This window comes from Drosophila bipectinata, chromosome 2R, assembly GCF_030179905.1.
Source record: "Drosophila bipectinata strain 14024-0381.07 chromosome 2R, DbipHiC1v2, whole genome shotgun sequence".
In the NCBI taxonomy this organism is placed as follows: domain Eukaryota; kingdom Metazoa; phylum Arthropoda; class Insecta; order Diptera; family Drosophilidae; genus Drosophila; species Drosophila bipectinata.
Window position 1 is genome coordinate 25,188,744 of NC_091737.1, and position 14,899 is coordinate 25,203,642.

General features: G+C 44.4%; 4 protein-coding genes across 8 annotated transcripts; 2 read left to right on the top strand and 2 right to left on the bottom strand.

Annotated features, from left to right (window-relative positions):
* Positions 1 to 112: 112 nt before the first annotated feature.
* Positions 113 to 3,465, bottom strand: LOC108119020 (sodium-dependent nutrient amino acid transporter 1). The gene is made up of 8 exons (XM_070278150.1): positions 3,326 to 3,465; positions 2,539 to 3,235; positions 2,251 to 2,370; positions 1,893 to 2,187; positions 1,617 to 1,836; positions 1,183 to 1,560; positions 389 to 1,127; positions 113 to 331 (listed from the first exon to the last, which is right to left on the bottom strand). Exons 3-8 carry the CDS (start codon positions 2,353 to 2,355, stop codon positions 188 to 190), a joined length of 1,881 nt encoding a protein of 626 aa, XP_070134251.1. The 5' UTR covers positions 2,356 to 2,370; positions 2,539 to 3,235; positions 3,326 to 3,465; the 3' UTR covers positions 113 to 187.
* A 37-nt stretch (positions 3,466 to 3,502) lies between these two features.
* On the bottom strand, positions 3,503 to 7,162 carry salto. 4 transcript variants are annotated; one of them, XM_070278147.1, is made up of 11 exons: positions 6,958 to 7,162; positions 6,833 to 6,900; positions 6,369 to 6,771; positions 6,032 to 6,307; positions 5,819 to 5,979; positions 5,373 to 5,755; positions 4,982 to 5,314; positions 4,693 to 4,915; positions 4,434 to 4,636; positions 3,978 to 4,039; positions 3,503 to 3,926 (listed from the first exon to the last, which is right to left on the bottom strand). In XM_070278147.1, the coding sequence occupies exons 1-11, from the start codon at positions 6,992 to 6,994 to the stop codon at positions 3,604 to 3,606; spliced, it is 2,472 nt and encodes an 823-aa protein (XP_070134248.1). In that variant the 5' UTR covers positions 6,995 to 7,162; the 3' UTR covers positions 3,503 to 3,603. The 4 variants fall into 4 exon arrangements, with proteins under 4 accessions (XP_070134248.1, XP_070134250.1, XP_070134249.1 ...); XM_070278148.1 differs by lacking the exons at positions 3,503 to 3,926; positions 3,978 to 4,039 and adding an exon at positions 4,249 to 4,276 and having other exon boundaries at positions 6,958 to 7,161; XM_070278149.1 differs by lacking the exons at positions 5,819 to 5,979; positions 6,032 to 6,307 and having other exon boundaries at positions 5,373 to 5,517.
* A 103-nt stretch (positions 7,163 to 7,265) lies between these two features.
* On the top strand, positions 7,266 to 11,289 carry LOC108119016 (spondin-1). Of its 2 annotated transcripts, none has more exons than XM_017231980.3 (7): positions 7,266 to 7,618; positions 8,170 to 8,347; positions 8,412 to 8,800; positions 8,856 to 9,317; positions 9,376 to 9,547; positions 9,602 to 9,723; positions 9,779 to 11,289. In XM_017231980.3, the coding sequence occupies exons 2-7, from the start codon at positions 8,182 to 8,184 to the stop codon at positions 11,078 to 11,080; spliced, it is 2,613 nt and encodes an 870-aa protein (XP_017087469.3). In that variant the 5' UTR covers positions 7,266 to 7,618; positions 8,170 to 8,181; the 3' UTR covers positions 11,081 to 11,289. The 2 variants fall into 2 exon arrangements, with proteins under 2 accessions (XP_017087469.3, XP_070134247.1); XM_070278146.1 differs by having other exon boundaries at positions 8,173 to 8,347.
* A 289-nt stretch (positions 11,290 to 11,578) lies between these two features.
* On the top strand, positions 11,579 to 14,635 carry LOC122321830 (spondin-1). Its single transcript, XM_070278345.1, has 6 exons — positions 11,579 to 11,744; positions 11,806 to 12,197; positions 12,266 to 12,478; positions 12,541 to 12,798; positions 12,853 to 13,018; positions 13,071 to 14,635. Exons 1-6 carry the CDS (start codon positions 11,579 to 11,581, stop codon positions 14,633 to 14,635), a joined length of 2,760 nt encoding a protein of 919 aa, XP_070134446.1.
* The last annotated feature ends 264 nt before the right edge of the window (positions 14,636 to 14,899 follow it).

The window sequence follows — 14,899 nt, forward strand, 5'->3', positions numbered from 1 at the left end:
ATTTAGATAACCTAAAATTTCAATGCTTATGCTAAGCCTAAGGCCTAAGAAAATTATATTAATTAAAGAATGTTAGAAATTTTTGGTCACAATTTAAGCTAAAAGCTTGAAGCAAAAACAAACGTTTTTGAGGCGTTTGGTCTTAACAATAAAGCGTAAAATTAAAAATCCATAAAGGTGTGTTCTTTCAGCCAAAGATATTGTCGAAAATATACGAGCCACGTTGTGATTTCAGTTCCGATTCACGTTTTCGGTGAAGCATATATGCCTCATACTCTTGACTCTGCAAGGGGCCCCAGTCCGCAGTGGGTTGCAAGGACATTCGTAGTTTCTGTGGATATAGGTTGCCGTTTAGATGAAGTTCTTAAAGTGCATAAAATATACTTACACTGGAAAAAGTCTTGCCAGGCTGATGATATATGGTGTACACAGCCCAGAAGGGTAGTTGCAACACCCCCAGTGCCCAAATGGCCCATCCTGCCATGTAGTAGGCCGGTGGATACTGCACTCCACGGTAGGTGAGCGGCTCATAGCTGAAGAGCATGTACACCAAGACCAGAAACATTAAGCCAGGGGCAATGATGGCCCAGCAGATGCGCCAGTAGAAGCTAGTTTTTATGTTCAACATAAACTCAATGTCGCTGCAAATGCGCTTGACGCCGTAAACCCAACCAGCTGCCAGGAGCTCAGCAATCGCCAATACCAGAGCTATAAACGTGCAACCATAAAAATCCACCAGGTTCAATACGAACTGGCCGCCCGGGGTCATGTAAACCAAGCCGCACAGGAATCCAATCAGGGAGGCACCTACAGCCAGAAGCCAGTGCGGCAGGTGGGTGAAGCGATCTTTGACCACGTTGATCACACAGCTGGCCATGCCAATGTTGGATCCGATGCCCAACACCAACAGCATGAAGAAGAATAGAACGGAGAACAACTGGGGCAGGTACTTGAACTTAGCAATGGCTTCGGGATACGAGATGAAAGCCAGGCCAGCTCCGCCCTTGACGACTTGAGATATGTCACTGGTATTTGTCTCATAGGCCAGATTGCCCAGAATCCCAAAAATGATGCATCCAGCCAGAATGGAGGTCAGCGAATCAATAGTGGTTATAATAATTACATCTCTATAAAGACAACAATTAGATTTATTTAGCAAATATTAGATTTTTTTTAACTTACTTGTGAACATTTTTGTGGAAATCATTGAAGGAGGCGTACATCACAAGAGTACCAAAGCAGATGGCCAATGAAAAGAACATTTGAGTTATAGCCGCATACCAGACATGGGGACTCAGAAGCTGGGACCATTGTGGCTCCAAGAAGTACACAATGCCCCGCCAAGCTCCTGGCAAGGTAACCGCTCTGATGAGTAGGATAAACATAATCACATACGGAAATAGGGCTAGGAAATAAGATGCCTTTCCAGAACTACGAATTCCGCGGCACAGGATAGTGGCAATGATCAACCAGGTGGCCATGAGACAGAGTACCAAATCCCAGCTAGGTGTTCCCAAGCCACTCTCCTCCAGAGTTTCGGGTTCTCTTAGAACAGTTTGTCTGCAATTAAAGGTTCCTATTAAAAATATTTTCATGGGTAAAGCAAAAAAACTTACGTAAAAAAAAGCTCTGCTGAGGAAACTCCTTGGGAAACAAATGAATTATTTTCCAAAGAAGCTGCAGTGGCCACACAGCTACTACCCCACTCCGCCAGGCAGTAAGTCCAGGGCAGGATTTCGGAAAAACTGGCCACCAAATAACGTATAGTCAGGGCCATAATGCAGGCATAATAGGTGGTGGCCAGAGCAGTCGAATAAACTTGGCCATAAGCTATCCCTTTTTAAGAAATTTTCTCTTTTAAATATCATCTTTAAACTCTATCAATAGTTTACCCTTCATTATGGGAGCCATGTCGAAAGCTCTGATACAGCCACGACTCGAAAACTGTCCAATGATCACCTCCAGATAGTAAACAGGTCGACCAATCAACAGGAGCACTATCACATAGGGTATAAGGAAGGCACCCCCACCATTCTCCAGAGCTATGAATGGAAATCTCCAGACATTTCCCAAACCCACGGACAGGGCTATGCAGGAGAAGAGAAACTCCACGCCTTTGCCCCACTTGTCTCTTTGAGTTGAAGTCTGAGATTCCATTTCATGAACAATATCACAGTTTATGGTAAGCTGAATATTAAATTAAAATTAATAAACATTTAATTAGAGGGAGTTTTAGCTATTTTAACGCACTTCTTCTCCGGCTGAGGTATAAATAACAGCCGTTCCAGATCCTGATTGTTCTTGCCTCGATCCTTCCACGTTACAGCTCAGTTTCTGATACTCTGCATCATCCATATTTAAGGATTAGGGCTGATTCAAGGTACAAGACAATAAATTTAATGCAAGCAACTAGACAAAACACAAGCTCAGAAGCAAAGTAACATATAATAAAACTAAGTTATACCAGAATTTAATAATTATTATTTAATAATACTTAATAATTAATTAATAATACTTTCTTCCGTAAGAAATCCGTACATTTTTTTATAACAAATTTCCTTTTAAACAAAATAAATCTGCATACGACAATTAATTATTAAATGTTTTCTTGAGCTATCTCCAAATTTTAAAATTTATGACTCTTGCTGCTGTTGACTGATATGAAAAATTGCAATCGTTAGAGTTCAACGCGTCCATTAATCACCAAAACTGAAATGTCTTGCATATTTTCAAGATCCAGAACCAATGTGCATCGTCTACAAATTATAGCATTGTCTGAAGAATCTGCCTTATCGTGTTACTTAGCAGTTCAAGGCGTAGTATTAACAAAAATTCTTCAACCCAATTCTAGCATCTAAACGAAAGCTGTTGACAGAAGATTTAAGTTCCCCTTTTTGGGGGATTTTCTTATCAAAATATGCTCTTATCATGATGATATAAACATGTAGCATGCTTTAACACTTAATGGACGTAATTCTTGAATTTTATCTCCTGCACTTATTTAAACTGCAACCAGCACCACACAAATTCAACTTTTTTATGAGAGTTTTTGGAACATCTTATACTACCGTGGAATACTGCCAAAGTAGTGGGTGCCGTGTTTTCTTTTCAGTAGAACCGTCTTTAACAAGCTGCTTGATGTGACTAACTGGCGCATCGAAGATTATCCGCTAGGAAACCTACGAGACACAGTTGAGCTTTAAATTCCGACGATCCCACAGCAGCTGGTAAAAATCTGATATCACAACAATTTTTTTTGACAAAATATGAAGCAAAAGTTGTCAATATTTTTATGTACAAATAACTAAAAATAATTAAATTTTACCATAGAACAGAAAACAAGTTGCAAACTGCCGTCTCATAATCAAGGTCGTACTTGTTAAGCGGCGCTGTCCTCAAAATATAAATCATTTCAATTAACTGTTCTAGTTTATAGATTTGCGGACCAATCGATGACCGGCCCCCCTTTTCTATTCATCTAGCCGCATTTAAGACAAATAAATCTGATTTCTTTAAAGAACGTTTACTGGGTGAAAACCAAACAAATGCCAGTTGGCAAACTATCACAACAAATTTTGGTAAGCTATCTTAATAATTTCCGTATTAGTTACGGTGGTGACGTCGGTGTCGACGGTGAAGATGATGATTTTGTTGATTATTTTGCTGGGATGAATGTTGCTGAGGAGCGGGAATATTTAGCGGATTTTGCTGCCGGTCTTCTTGGTTATGCTGATGCATTCTTCTGGGGCTGTCTGTGGAGCGACGTTGTCGTTGCAGAAGCTGCTGTTGCTGTTCGTGAAAGCGCTGCAGTGGATCAAAGAAACTTCTTCCATGCGACAGGGACATGGACCGATGCCGGCGCTGCGGTGGGTGTGGGTGCGGCTGTGGCTGCAGCCTCGGTGCATTAATAGAAGCGTCCTCTAAGTCTTTAATTTGGGTCAATGCAGCACCAAAGTAACAATAATCATTACACTCACCTGGCACAACCTCAAAAGATTTCTGACCGTTCGTACCAATAACTAACTTCGCATACTTAAATCTGCAACAAATAAATGTTAGTTCCAAATGGTTATTCTTATAAAATACACTAAAAAGTTCGCTGAATTTGCCATTACTTACTTTGGGAATTTTGGAAATAAATGCCAGGAGCCTAAAGTGTAATCTTCATTAAAAATGAACTCATGGCTCCGGATCAGGTCCTAGCATAGTGATGTATCTTCCGAGATACTTTTAGAAAGTAATAGCAAATTAGCAAACCTTTTCTTAATCAATAGACCTATTGAAATATGTGTCATTTTATATTTAATCTGGTATTAAAATCTTTTACAGAAAGTAGGATACATTATCTATTAATTTTACTGTTTTATAGAAATAAATATTTAAAAAAAATATATTTAAATCCGATTAAAATATTAGTTTTATTCAAAACTCACATTATTTTCTTGAGATTAATTATCTCCGCCTGCATGGCAGTATTTCGTTCCTTCTGTTTGGTCTGCCGCGATATAATCCTTGAATTTTCCTCCTTCATCAACTTGATGGCGTGATCCTGTCGTCTAAGCTCCTTCTGCTTAAATGTTAGGGTTCCGAAAAGGTTGCGGAACTCCTTCTCTTTCAGGGTCAGGTTCTTCTTTACCTGCAACGAGAAATAAGTATAAACATAAGAACGGATCCTGATTCAGAGACCCGGACCTCTTCAACGGATTTTATTTCTTTGTACATTTTATCGATTTTGAGCTGACAATCCCTCTCGTTGTCTTGAAGGTCATTGATCATGTCGCTGCGTAGGGAGAGCATTTTCTGATCCCGACTGGATTGATCGCGCAACTTTTCTAAATCCTTGCGCAGTTGCTCCTCGTTTCGAGCGTGGATGATACGTTTAGCTTCAGAGTTCCTCAGCTGCTCGCGGAGCTCACTGGAAGAACAGATCATACGTTTTGGGATATACGCATTAAATATGTTTAAACATGAATCCACTTACTTCAATTGAGTAGCGGAGCTCTGGTACTTGGCGTTCAACTCATCAAACTCTGCCACTTGCTTCACAGCAGCGTTAACTTGTTTTTGCATCATGTTCCGGTGATGCTCGAAATTTTGGAGCTGCAACTTAAGGTCAGCGATGATCACATCTTTCTCGCCCATACTCTTGTCGTCCAAGGGATCTGGACGCTTTTGCAGATTGACAATTAACTCTCGGGCTTCTTTCAGTTCATCTCGCAAGTACGAGATTTTCTCCTCGAGATTCGCGACCGTCTTGTTCGCACGTTCTAATCCAAGGTTAGTGTCCTCCATACTCTTTTGAATGCGGTTGTTGCTTAAAAAATTAATTTTTATAAATTTTTATCATTTTATGTATGATGTTTTTCACTTACACCCTAACAAGCTCGTCGTTTTCAGACTGCAATGTTAAAATAGTTTGGTTGCTGGTCTTTAGGTCATCATCCTTTTCCGATAAACGTATATTCAACTCTGCAACCAGATCCTCGCTGCGTCGCAGGGACTTTCTCAATTCCGAGACTTTATGATCACGGACTGAAATCTCCACCGCCATCTTGGCGTCACAATCGGCTTTTTGCTGATTAATTTGATCTATTAGTTCCTTCTTCAGATCGAAGTATCGAGTCTCCATGTTCGTCTTCTGAACGCGCAACTCATTCATTTCGCGGTACAACGTACTGTTGGGGGCTTCGTCTCTCTTGCCCTTTGTTCGGCACAGCTCGTCAATCTCTTCGATCACGCTGTTTATTCTACGGTTCTGTTAACAGATAAGGATGTGAATGGGCTCAGCGCTTCCTGAGTATGAGGTGTAAGGACCTACCACAGCGGATTTAAGTTGAGCGCGTAGCACTTCACGATTTTCCTGTGCCTCCTTGTCGCTCTTGGAGTGCTGTATAATGGGCATGAAATCGTAAAACATCATAAAGCCTGTATCCACAATATTTCTACATCTGTGTTTTAAGTCATTAACACTCTCGACGGCTAAAGAAAACATTTTCTAAAATTTGTATTCAATTTATTTTCTATAACTTACGGATGTTTCTGGGCAGGCGCAGCATGTCATCCTCATGCACCACCAACTTGCAATTATCGTTGACCACCATGGCCACAAACTTGTATGTGCCTCTATGCTCCTTGGCTAGAATTCCCAATGACCGGATTTTTGCCATGAATTCCGACTGCATATTCTCCAGCTTCTTTTGCTGGACATCGACAACTCGGAGTTTGTTTAAATCTAAAACGCGATGATGGGCGCGATCGGTCTTCACAATGGTAGTACGTTTGCGTAAGATTGAGGGTTTGGCGCCCTCTTAACGAAACGAATTTTCATAGTATTAATCATATAAAGAAAAAAGTTTGGAACTACTTACTATTTTTAGGCAAAATGACATCCTTTGCAGCCGAATGTTGTGGCTGTAAGTCTAACCGCACTCGCTTATTTACGGGCTTAAAGTCCGTCTGGTCGTTGAGTACTTCTAGGGAACTAGTTTTATCCTTTTGGTTTGAAATCTGCAAGTCGCCATCTCCTGCCACAAGCGCCTTCCGCTTCGGGCTGGCTTTTTCCTCCAAATGGTTGGGCAGCGAGCAGATACTCACCCGATCTGGGGATGAGCCCCGGAGGGAACCCATAGGCGATGTGGGCCTTGAAGTTCTCACGCCCGGAACTCTACGGGTCGGAATACGGCTACTGTTGCGTAGAAGCGATGCCGGTAATCCCTGCGGTGGGCAAGGATCGGGCTTGCCAAATCCTCCAGGACGTGAGGGAGCGTTCGACTATGGAACGGAAAGGTATTTCCCATTGCACATCCAGACATCAAAAAAAAAAGTTACTCACCCAGGTGACGGTCCGAGTCTGTGGCTTTTCAGCCAATTGTTGAGCACGCAGCCTGGAGGCTCGATTTTCTATGAACCGGATCTCGCAACAATGAACAAACGGCTTTTTCTTATGAACCTACTTACCCCTAACATTTGAAGCAGCGTTTAGTAGAGAAGACATGATAGCTTTACCAAATATTTATTTTTTGGAAAACTGCGCGAGTTTTGTTTTTGTTATTTTGAATGCGAAAAACTATTTAAAATTTCGAAAGAATTCACTAATCAAATATATGTCGGCTGGAAATTGTAGAAAAAACCGGGTATTCGCTTATACGATTTTACAAATAATGATAAATCTCAAGCACGACAGTCTAGCTCCATGACTCCATAATGTCATGGATTGCTTGATCCGGATTTTTGCGATTTTGTTTAGAATGAGCGAACAAAAACATAAAAGAATAATATAAACAAACCCGAAGCCTCCCACAAAGAGGAATCCAAGCTAAATGTGGGGCCAAAGTAGAGCAATGGGGCTCTCCGTAGTGCTCTCCATAAGCCACTCACCCTTGCAGTCGTCGGGCCCGTAATGATGCACGTCGTCTGTCCAATAATCGGACTCGGCTCGTGTGAATTTGCATTCAGTTGCGGTCCGAGTGCCCTACGAGTTGGAGGTTTCTTATTTATATACATCAGTTTCTAAAATCTAGAGCTAAATGGCCCATCAATACTAAGCTGTACAAGTGCCAAAAAGTATCTAAGAGATACCCAAAATACATTAAATACCAGTCACAGATACTAAGCTATAGTAAGTGGTTAACAAGTGAAAACAGGTTAGAATGTACATATATTAGTAACTAAAAAGAAACCCTAAAAGTGACTTTAATGATGAAATCTAGGGAAATCGTTATTTTTTCACCCTTTTTGGCTATTATTTTGCTTGAGGCAGACGGCGCGTTTTTCAATTGAATTTAATCAGTGACGTAGTCGCTCTTTATAGTACATACAAGTATGTACATATAATAATGCGAGATACGATTTATTATTCAAAGGGTACACAACATCAAGTTCCGCATGGCAATTGGATTACTGTGATTCGGTTCTCAAAGGAAATGGAAAGTGTCAGTTTAAAAATAGATGTCTATGCTAGTGCAATATGGTGAATTCGATATCACATGGAGCTCTCTAATTGAAGGCTGCGTTTAGTATTTCAAGTTCATTTCAGTGCAGGAACTGGGTCCCAATGGCTGCCATTGGCATTTGATACGAAGGCGGATAATTAAGACAATTAACAGCCTGGAAACTGAAATACCAGAAATAGTTTTGCGCCGCATAACTTGTCCCTAATTCTTATTCCAGTAGCTCGTCAGAATGAGGGTCCTGCCGGTCCTTCTTGTGGTTCTGGCCTTGGCAAGGATCGAGGCCTGTAACCGGTCGCCGTCGGGAACTACTGCAGCCAAATCACCGGTGGACGATAACTTTGTGTTATCCGTGGGCGGAAATGCCCACAGCTACGTGCCTGGACAGAAATATAATGGTTAGTTGGGTCTTTTCCATAAAATTATATTTAGGGAGTAACCTAAATAATTCCTTAAACACAGTTACTCTCAGTGCCTTTGGCGGCCTGTCGTTTGTGAGCTTCATGTTGGCTCTGGATCTGGAAACTGGAGAGAGCGAGGACAATCCGAATGCAGTGGGCACCTGGGAAATAAGCGATCTGGCCGAGACTCGTTTTAGCCCGAGGTGTGCCAATCTAGTGGAGAACACAAACACGAATATTAAAACCCGGGTGGATTTGGTTTGGGTCGCTCCTTCCACACCAGGACAAGGATGCATCCTGCTGAGGGCAACAGTACTGCAGCACCGGGATGTGTGGTTCATGGACGATGGTTTTCTCACCAAAAGGATGTGTGAGGAGGAGGTGGACGACATTGACACTCAGCCCAGCATCATGGATCCTTGCTGTGCCTGTGATGAAGCCAAATATGAGGTAAGAATACCTAAAATATCTAAAGAGATTCAACAAATAATAGCGTTATTTAAAGCTCACCTTTGAGGGCAAATGGTCGCGGCACACGCATCCCAAGGATTTTCCGGCCAATAGCTGGCGTACCAGATTCAGCGACATCATTGGGGCATCCCATACCATAGACTACAGATTCTGGCAGTACGGGGAGTTAGCCAGTGAGGGACTGCGGGAGGTGGCCGAACACGGCTCCACCCGTACCCTGGAGAGCGAGCTGAAGGATCAGAGCGAACACATCCGGACAATCATCAAGGCCCGGGGCATAGCTTATCCGAATGTTACGGGCAAGACGTTCGCTGTTTTCCGTGTGGATTCCAGTCACCACCTGATATCGCTGGTCTCCATGGTGGATCCCTCGCCGGATTGGATAGTGGGTGTTTCTGGTCTGGAGTTGTGTTTGCCTAACTGTTCCTGGGTGGAAAACAAAGTGCACAATCTCTATCCTTGGGATGCGGGCACAGATAGTGGACCTTCTTACATGGTTAGTATTTGCATTTCTTTTAATAAACAAATCAAGCTGAAAATGGTTATGTTAACAGTCAGCAGATCAACCACAAGTTCCGCCAGATGTTATCCGTCGCATCAAGTCCAACTATCCCAATGATCTACGGTCACCCTTCTACGATCCCACTGGCGCCCAGATGAAGCCTCTGGCCACCTTGCACATTAACCGGCGACGCCTGTACGAAAAGAACTGCGAATCAACGGATTGTAAGAGAACTTCAACTGCTAGTATACCATAATTTATAAAATTTTGATTCCCAGCGGAACAACTACCGCCTGAGTGCGCCACCGAGGCGTGGTCTAAATGGGATGAGTGCACCACCAAGTGCGGACCCGGAAAGCAATACAGGACACGTGAATTCAAGAACCCCGTGCTGGCCTCGGTGAGTTGAGGTTGTGTGCTACTTCAGGGGTCCTTATCATTATCCTATTTCGTAGCGCCATCGTTGCAACAATGCCCTCCGCGAGGAGAAGAACTGTGTGGGTCGCAAGTGTGCCAGTTTCAATGAGGAAGAAGTCGAGGCTCAACAGGAAACCGGTGGCACTCCCCCGGGTGGCTACGATGATCCGCAATGCGGCCTGTCGGAATGGAGCGAGTGGTCCTCCTGCACGGTGACCTGTGGCACCGGCGAGATGACGCGATCCCGCCATTATCTCAACAAGAAGGCCAAAAAGAAGTGCCAGAAGGCGAGCAAGGTGCGACTGCAGGAAACAAAGGTCTGCGAGGCTATGGAGTGCGGTGGTGACATCGAGAACGGTGCTGATGGAGGCGGTGATCCGGAAGAGGAACAGTCTGGTGGCGAAAATGGAGGCTCTGCGGAGAAGCGTTCGATATTCCGCAATTTTGAAAGCTACAGCCAGCACCGGGAGGACTTTATCCCGCCTGTTTGTGGAGTGACTCCTTGGTCTGACTTTTCACCCTGCTCAGCTCCTTGTGGTGGACATGGAAAGCGCCAACGCATTCGCAAGGTCTGGAATAACAATCAGGTCTACGGAGTGGAAGATCCCAACTATGATGGTCCGGATCCCTGTCGCCACATCAAGTTGCAGGAGGAGGTGAACTGCACGAATCCCAGCTGCGACACCATCGTACCAGGTTTCTGCTACGATCAGCTGACGGATAGTCCCTGCCGGGACAGCGATGTGGTAAACTTCTGGTATTATGACCACGTGAGTGACCACTGCGCCATCTACTGGTCGGACCGGTGCGACACCAACCGCAACAAGTTTAAGTCGAAGGAGGAGTGCGAAGACACTTGTCGCGTGCCGCGTCACAAGCAGGAGCTGCAGCACGATGGCCGTCCGCCAGTTGATTGCCTGGTCTCCGAATGGGTGTCCCACATATGCAATGCCACCTGCGGCGATGGTTACCAGCTGCGAACGCGTCGTGTCTTGAGAACTCCCAAATACGGCGGTCGTTCATGTCCCAAGCACTTGGTACGTCTGGACCGCTGCTATCAGAGATGCGACGACATGTATTCCATAAGCAGTCGCGGTTTCGGCGAGAGAAGGCACGTGGTGAAGGTCCATCCGGTGCCTGAGCGAGATGAGTGTCGCTATTCGGAGTGGTCTGCCTGGACGCCGTGCACCGCCACTTGTGGCGACAATGCTGTACGCCAGCGCACCCGCACCCTCCTCAACACGGACATGAGCTTCAAGTGCAAGGACCGGGTTCGAATAGAGAAGTGTGTGATGATGCCCTGCTTGCTGACCAGCAACGACGATCCCGACAGGTGGTGACTGTACCCGAAATTAAGATTCTTTAGCTGTAATAAGTATTAATTGTAATCCAATTATGTAATCACATAGAAAAATGATATTTCAAATATTCTGGATTAACTTTCAAAAGTTTTACTTTAGGGATGCTAAAGAGCTCTGTATAGCTTACTCTATGTTATATGGCGTACTGACTGCTCTAATTAATAAACCAAAAAAGGTCTATTTCCCTTCCCTATGAGTTTGTCATTGACCCAGATCTGTTGTATAACTTTGAACACTTTCCCAGTGATTTTTGCCCGCTTCCAAGTTCAAAGAACTCAGAACTGAGACGTTAAATGGAGAGCGTGCCACAAAAACAAGGGACTCTTAATTGGCGGCAACTCAATCAATCAGACTAAGGGGATAATTGATAAATTGAAGCGCACATCGATTAATGGAGGCGGCGACTCGATCAATTTTTGGCCAGTTGTCTTTGAGCTCTGAATGTGTTCGCATCGGGATTTCGCAAATCGAGAAGAAATGCTACGCCGGATATTTCTGATCCTTTTTCTGGCCTACGAAGTGAGGGGAGCCTGCGATCGAGTGCCTCAAGGCGCTAATGGTGAACGATCCGCGGTAGATGACAATTTTCAGATTCTTATTGATGGCAATCCAGAAACCTACATTCCAGATCATCAGTACAATGGTAAGGATAGAATAGCATCATGTCCATTCACATTTTGTAAAGAAAAATATACGTTTCCTAGTTTCGTTATCCTGTCCAATAAATTTGAAATTCCTCAGCTTCACTCTGGTCATAGAGAGCGAGGATCCATCTCTTAGTTTAAGTGGCGTGGATACGACTGGTCACTTTGAGCTTTTTAGCACAACGGACACTAGGTTTGCCTCAGGTTGTGAGAATATGGTGGAGAGTACCAACACAAACGCCAAGAACAGCATTAAGGTGTCCTGGGTGGCACCACGTCATTCCGAAAGTGGGTGCGTGTTGATCAAGGCCGGCATTGTCCAACATCGCGATGTTTGGTTTATCGACGATGGGTTCTTGACCAAGCGGATTTGTCCCGAAGAGATCGATGAGCTTAACATCTTGACGCCACCTCTGGAAACCTGCTGTGCTTGTGATGAGGCCAAGTATGAGGTTAGTTCCGTGGGGAGGAAGAGTCAGAGGATTATATCAGTGGAGGAGTTAAAAAAATGTGTTTACAGATCGTTCTAGAACGAAAATGGAACAGGAATACTCACGCCAAATACTTTCCCGCCGAGGCTTGGAGGACCCGATTCGGTGAAGTAATTGGAGCTTCTCATAGCAACAGCTATCGGTACTGGGCCTACGGAGGACGAGCTAGTCAGGGAGTGCAGGAAATGGCCGAGCACGGCTCCACCAAGACCCTGGAAAACGAAATTAGAGAAAACACGCAGGTGGGTCTTTTAAAATCTTAAAGCTTAAACTTTTCTCACTCGAATCGTTGTCGGTTCTTCAGAATGGCAATGTACGCACTTTAATAAAAGCTCCTGGAATATCTCATCGGTTGAACGTCTGGGGCACTACCCTGGCCAATGCACGAGTAGATCCTATTCACCATCAGATTTCGCTGGCCACCAAGGTAGACCCTTCACCAGATTGGATATTGGGGGTAGCTGGTCTAGAGCTTTGTCTGAGCAACTGTACCTGGCTGGAACGAAAGGTATTGAACCTTTTTCCCTGGGATATCGGCACTGATTCAGGACCATCCTACATGGTAAAAAAAAAGCTAAGACCAGTCGTGCGGAATGTAAAGTTCCCTTTTTTGCAGTCACCGGATCAGCCTCAGATTCCTCCGGATGTGATACGCCGCATAACCTCCTCATATCCCAGTGACTATCGTTCCCCGTTTTATGATCCATCAGGTGTTCCATTAAAGCCACTAGCCACTCTTTACTTAACCAGAAAAAAGCTTTACATTCGGGAATGTGATGAAGGTAAGAAAAATAATAACATTTAAAGATGATTAATCTTAAATTGGTCCACTAGTTGCCCAGGAAGGACCCTTGGAGTGTGCTGTGCATCCCTGGAACGAATGGACACAGTGCAGTACACGCTGTGGTGCGGGGCTTTCGCAGCGCCAACGCAGTTACAAGAATCCCAGCCTTGCAGCCAACTACAACTGCAAGACTCGACTGGAAGAGACTCGCCAATGCCAGGGAACACAATGCGGTCGAATGGATGAGGAACTGCCTGATGAAGATTCCGCAAAAGACATGGAAAGCCCTCTGGGAGGCGGTTCATCTGCAGAGTGCCAAATCAACAGATGGACTCAATGGTCACCGTGCTCCAAAACCTGCGGCAGGGGGATTTCCACTCGCACCCGCGACTTCTATAATCCTCAAGCCAGGCAGAGGTGTATGTCCGTGATGCGACTGCCACTGGAAGAAACCAGAGAATGTGTGGGGCCCAACTGTGGTGGCACAATTCCCGATGTTGGTGAAATGGACGGCCTTCCTGAAGCGGATCCTTTCGGCGAAGCAGAGCAGAATGGCTTAGACCCTCGGAGACCGACATGGATCAACCGGCAGGATAATGCCAATCCGTCATCTGGTATTCAAACCTGGAACAGAAAGGGGTTCAACTCGAACTTGAACAATATCAATAGACCGCCATTCGATATAGGGGATAACTCGGAAGACAATCAGGATAGAAACTCTTTTAATAGCCCACCTAGCAATAGAGGGTATGATTCCAATCGGAGACAGCCTCTGGACTCTGGATTCTCCCCCTCTAATAGCTACACAAATGACCAATTAGTAGGGAACCGCCCGGGATATGGCAACAATGATTACTCCCCGCCCAATTTAAGATCCGAGTTTAGTACCCAATCTCCTGATGGAGGACGTTCTTTCAGTAACCAACAAAACTTCGAAGACAACAACAGCGAAGGCAATGATAGCTTCAATGTTGTGCAGGACTACTGCTTTCAAAAGCCATACGACTATGAACATCCTTGCTTTGCCCATCCTTTGGTGGTAAGCAACTACTGGTTTTATGATAGCGATGACCGCGAATGCAAGATCTTCACGACCGATAACTGCGACGAGAACAAGAACCGCTTTCGAACTTTGATGGCCTGTGAGGGGACCTGTTTGCATCCTCACAACAACATGGAGCCCACGGAAAACAATCAGATGCACGATTATGGGGAAAGAATTTACAGTCAGACAGCAGGAGGATGGAGAGGGCCCAATAGCCAACCCATGGGATTATCGTACAATTCAAGAGTATCCTCTAATATTAATAATCGATTTAGTGAGGGCGGAGTAGAATCCTACAGCCAAACAAAAGAATCGAACTACAGACCCAGATTCTCAGAAACACCAAAGACCTCATCCCATTTTGGAACTCGATTTGGCGAAGGAGAAGGTGAATCCTTTAGCCAAATCAGGGAACCCACCTACAGATCCAGATATCCGGATTCGCCAAGAGAGTCCTTTGACCAGAGAGGAGATTACAGACCCGAGGAAATAGCAGGAAATATTGAAGATCCCATGACGCAAACGAGGAACAAATATGACTCACAGAGAAGAGGTCGGTATGGTGGCTAAAACATAAATTTTATACATATAAGCGTTAATTGAAAAGAATCAATAAATATTTAACTAAACTCTTTATAGTCTTCCAAGAGAAGTTCCTTGGGTTTTTTCTCTTACAAGTTTGGACAGTTTTCCGGCGTCCGGCGTATTGGCGTGATAAGAGCTCCATGCGCTATATATTTGTATCAGTGGGTCAGAAAAATAAGCCGCACTCTGGCTTATCAGTCCAGATTCGACTCTCTCTTCTGGCTTTTGGCGAATGATTTTGGGGACCCC

Excerpts from the sequence above, each read along its gene's own strand:
- LOC108119020 (XM_070278150.1), bottom strand. The coding sequence starts at position 2,355 with ATGGATGATGCAGAGTATCAGAAACTGAGCTGTAACGTGGAAGGATCG. Across the intron at positions 2,188-2,250 it reads ATACCTCAGCCGGAGAAGAA|CTTACCATAAACTGTGATAT; the intron begins GTGCGTTAAAAT and ends TTTAATATTCAG. Across the intron at positions 332-388 it reads CTGGCAAGACTTTTTCCAGT|AAACTACGAATGTCCTTGCA; the intron begins GTAAGTATATTT and ends CTATATCCACAG.
- salto (XM_070278147.1), bottom strand. The coding sequence starts at position 6,994 with ATGTCTTCTCTACTAAACGCTGCTTCAAATGTTAGGG. Across the intron at positions 6,308-6,368 it reads TGTCATTTTGCCTAAAAATA|AGGGCGCCAAACCCTCAATC; the intron begins GTAAGTAGTTCC and ends CGTTTCGTTAAG. Across the intron at positions 5,756-5,818 it reads CTCAACTTAAATCCGCTGTG|AACCGTAGAATAAACAGCGT; the intron begins GTAGGTCCTTAC and ends ATCTGTTAACAG.
- LOC108119016 (XM_017231980.3), top strand. The coding sequence starts at position 8,182 with ATGAGGGTCCTGCCGGTCCTTCTTGTGGTTCTGGCCTTGGCAAGGATC. Across the intron at positions 8,348-8,411 it reads GCCTGGACAGAAATATAATG|TTACTCTCAGTGCCTTTGGC; the intron begins GTTAGTTGGGTC and ends CCTTAAACACAG. Across the intron at positions 8,801-8,855 it reads GTGATGAAGCCAAATATGAG|CTCACCTTTGAGGGCAAATG; the intron begins GTAAGAATACCT and ends CGTTATTTAAAG.
- LOC122321830 (XM_070278345.1), top strand. The coding sequence starts at position 11,579 with ATGCTACGCCGGATATTTCTGATCCTTTTTCTGGCCTACGAAGTGAGG. Across the intron at positions 12,198-12,265 it reads GTGATGAGGCCAAGTATGAG|ATCGTTCTAGAACGAAAATG; the intron begins GTTAGTTCCGTG and ends ATGTGTTTACAG. Across the intron at positions 12,479-12,540 it reads AAATTAGAGAAAACACGCAG|AATGGCAATGTACGCACTTT; the intron begins GTGGGTCTTTTA and ends TCGGTTCTTCAG.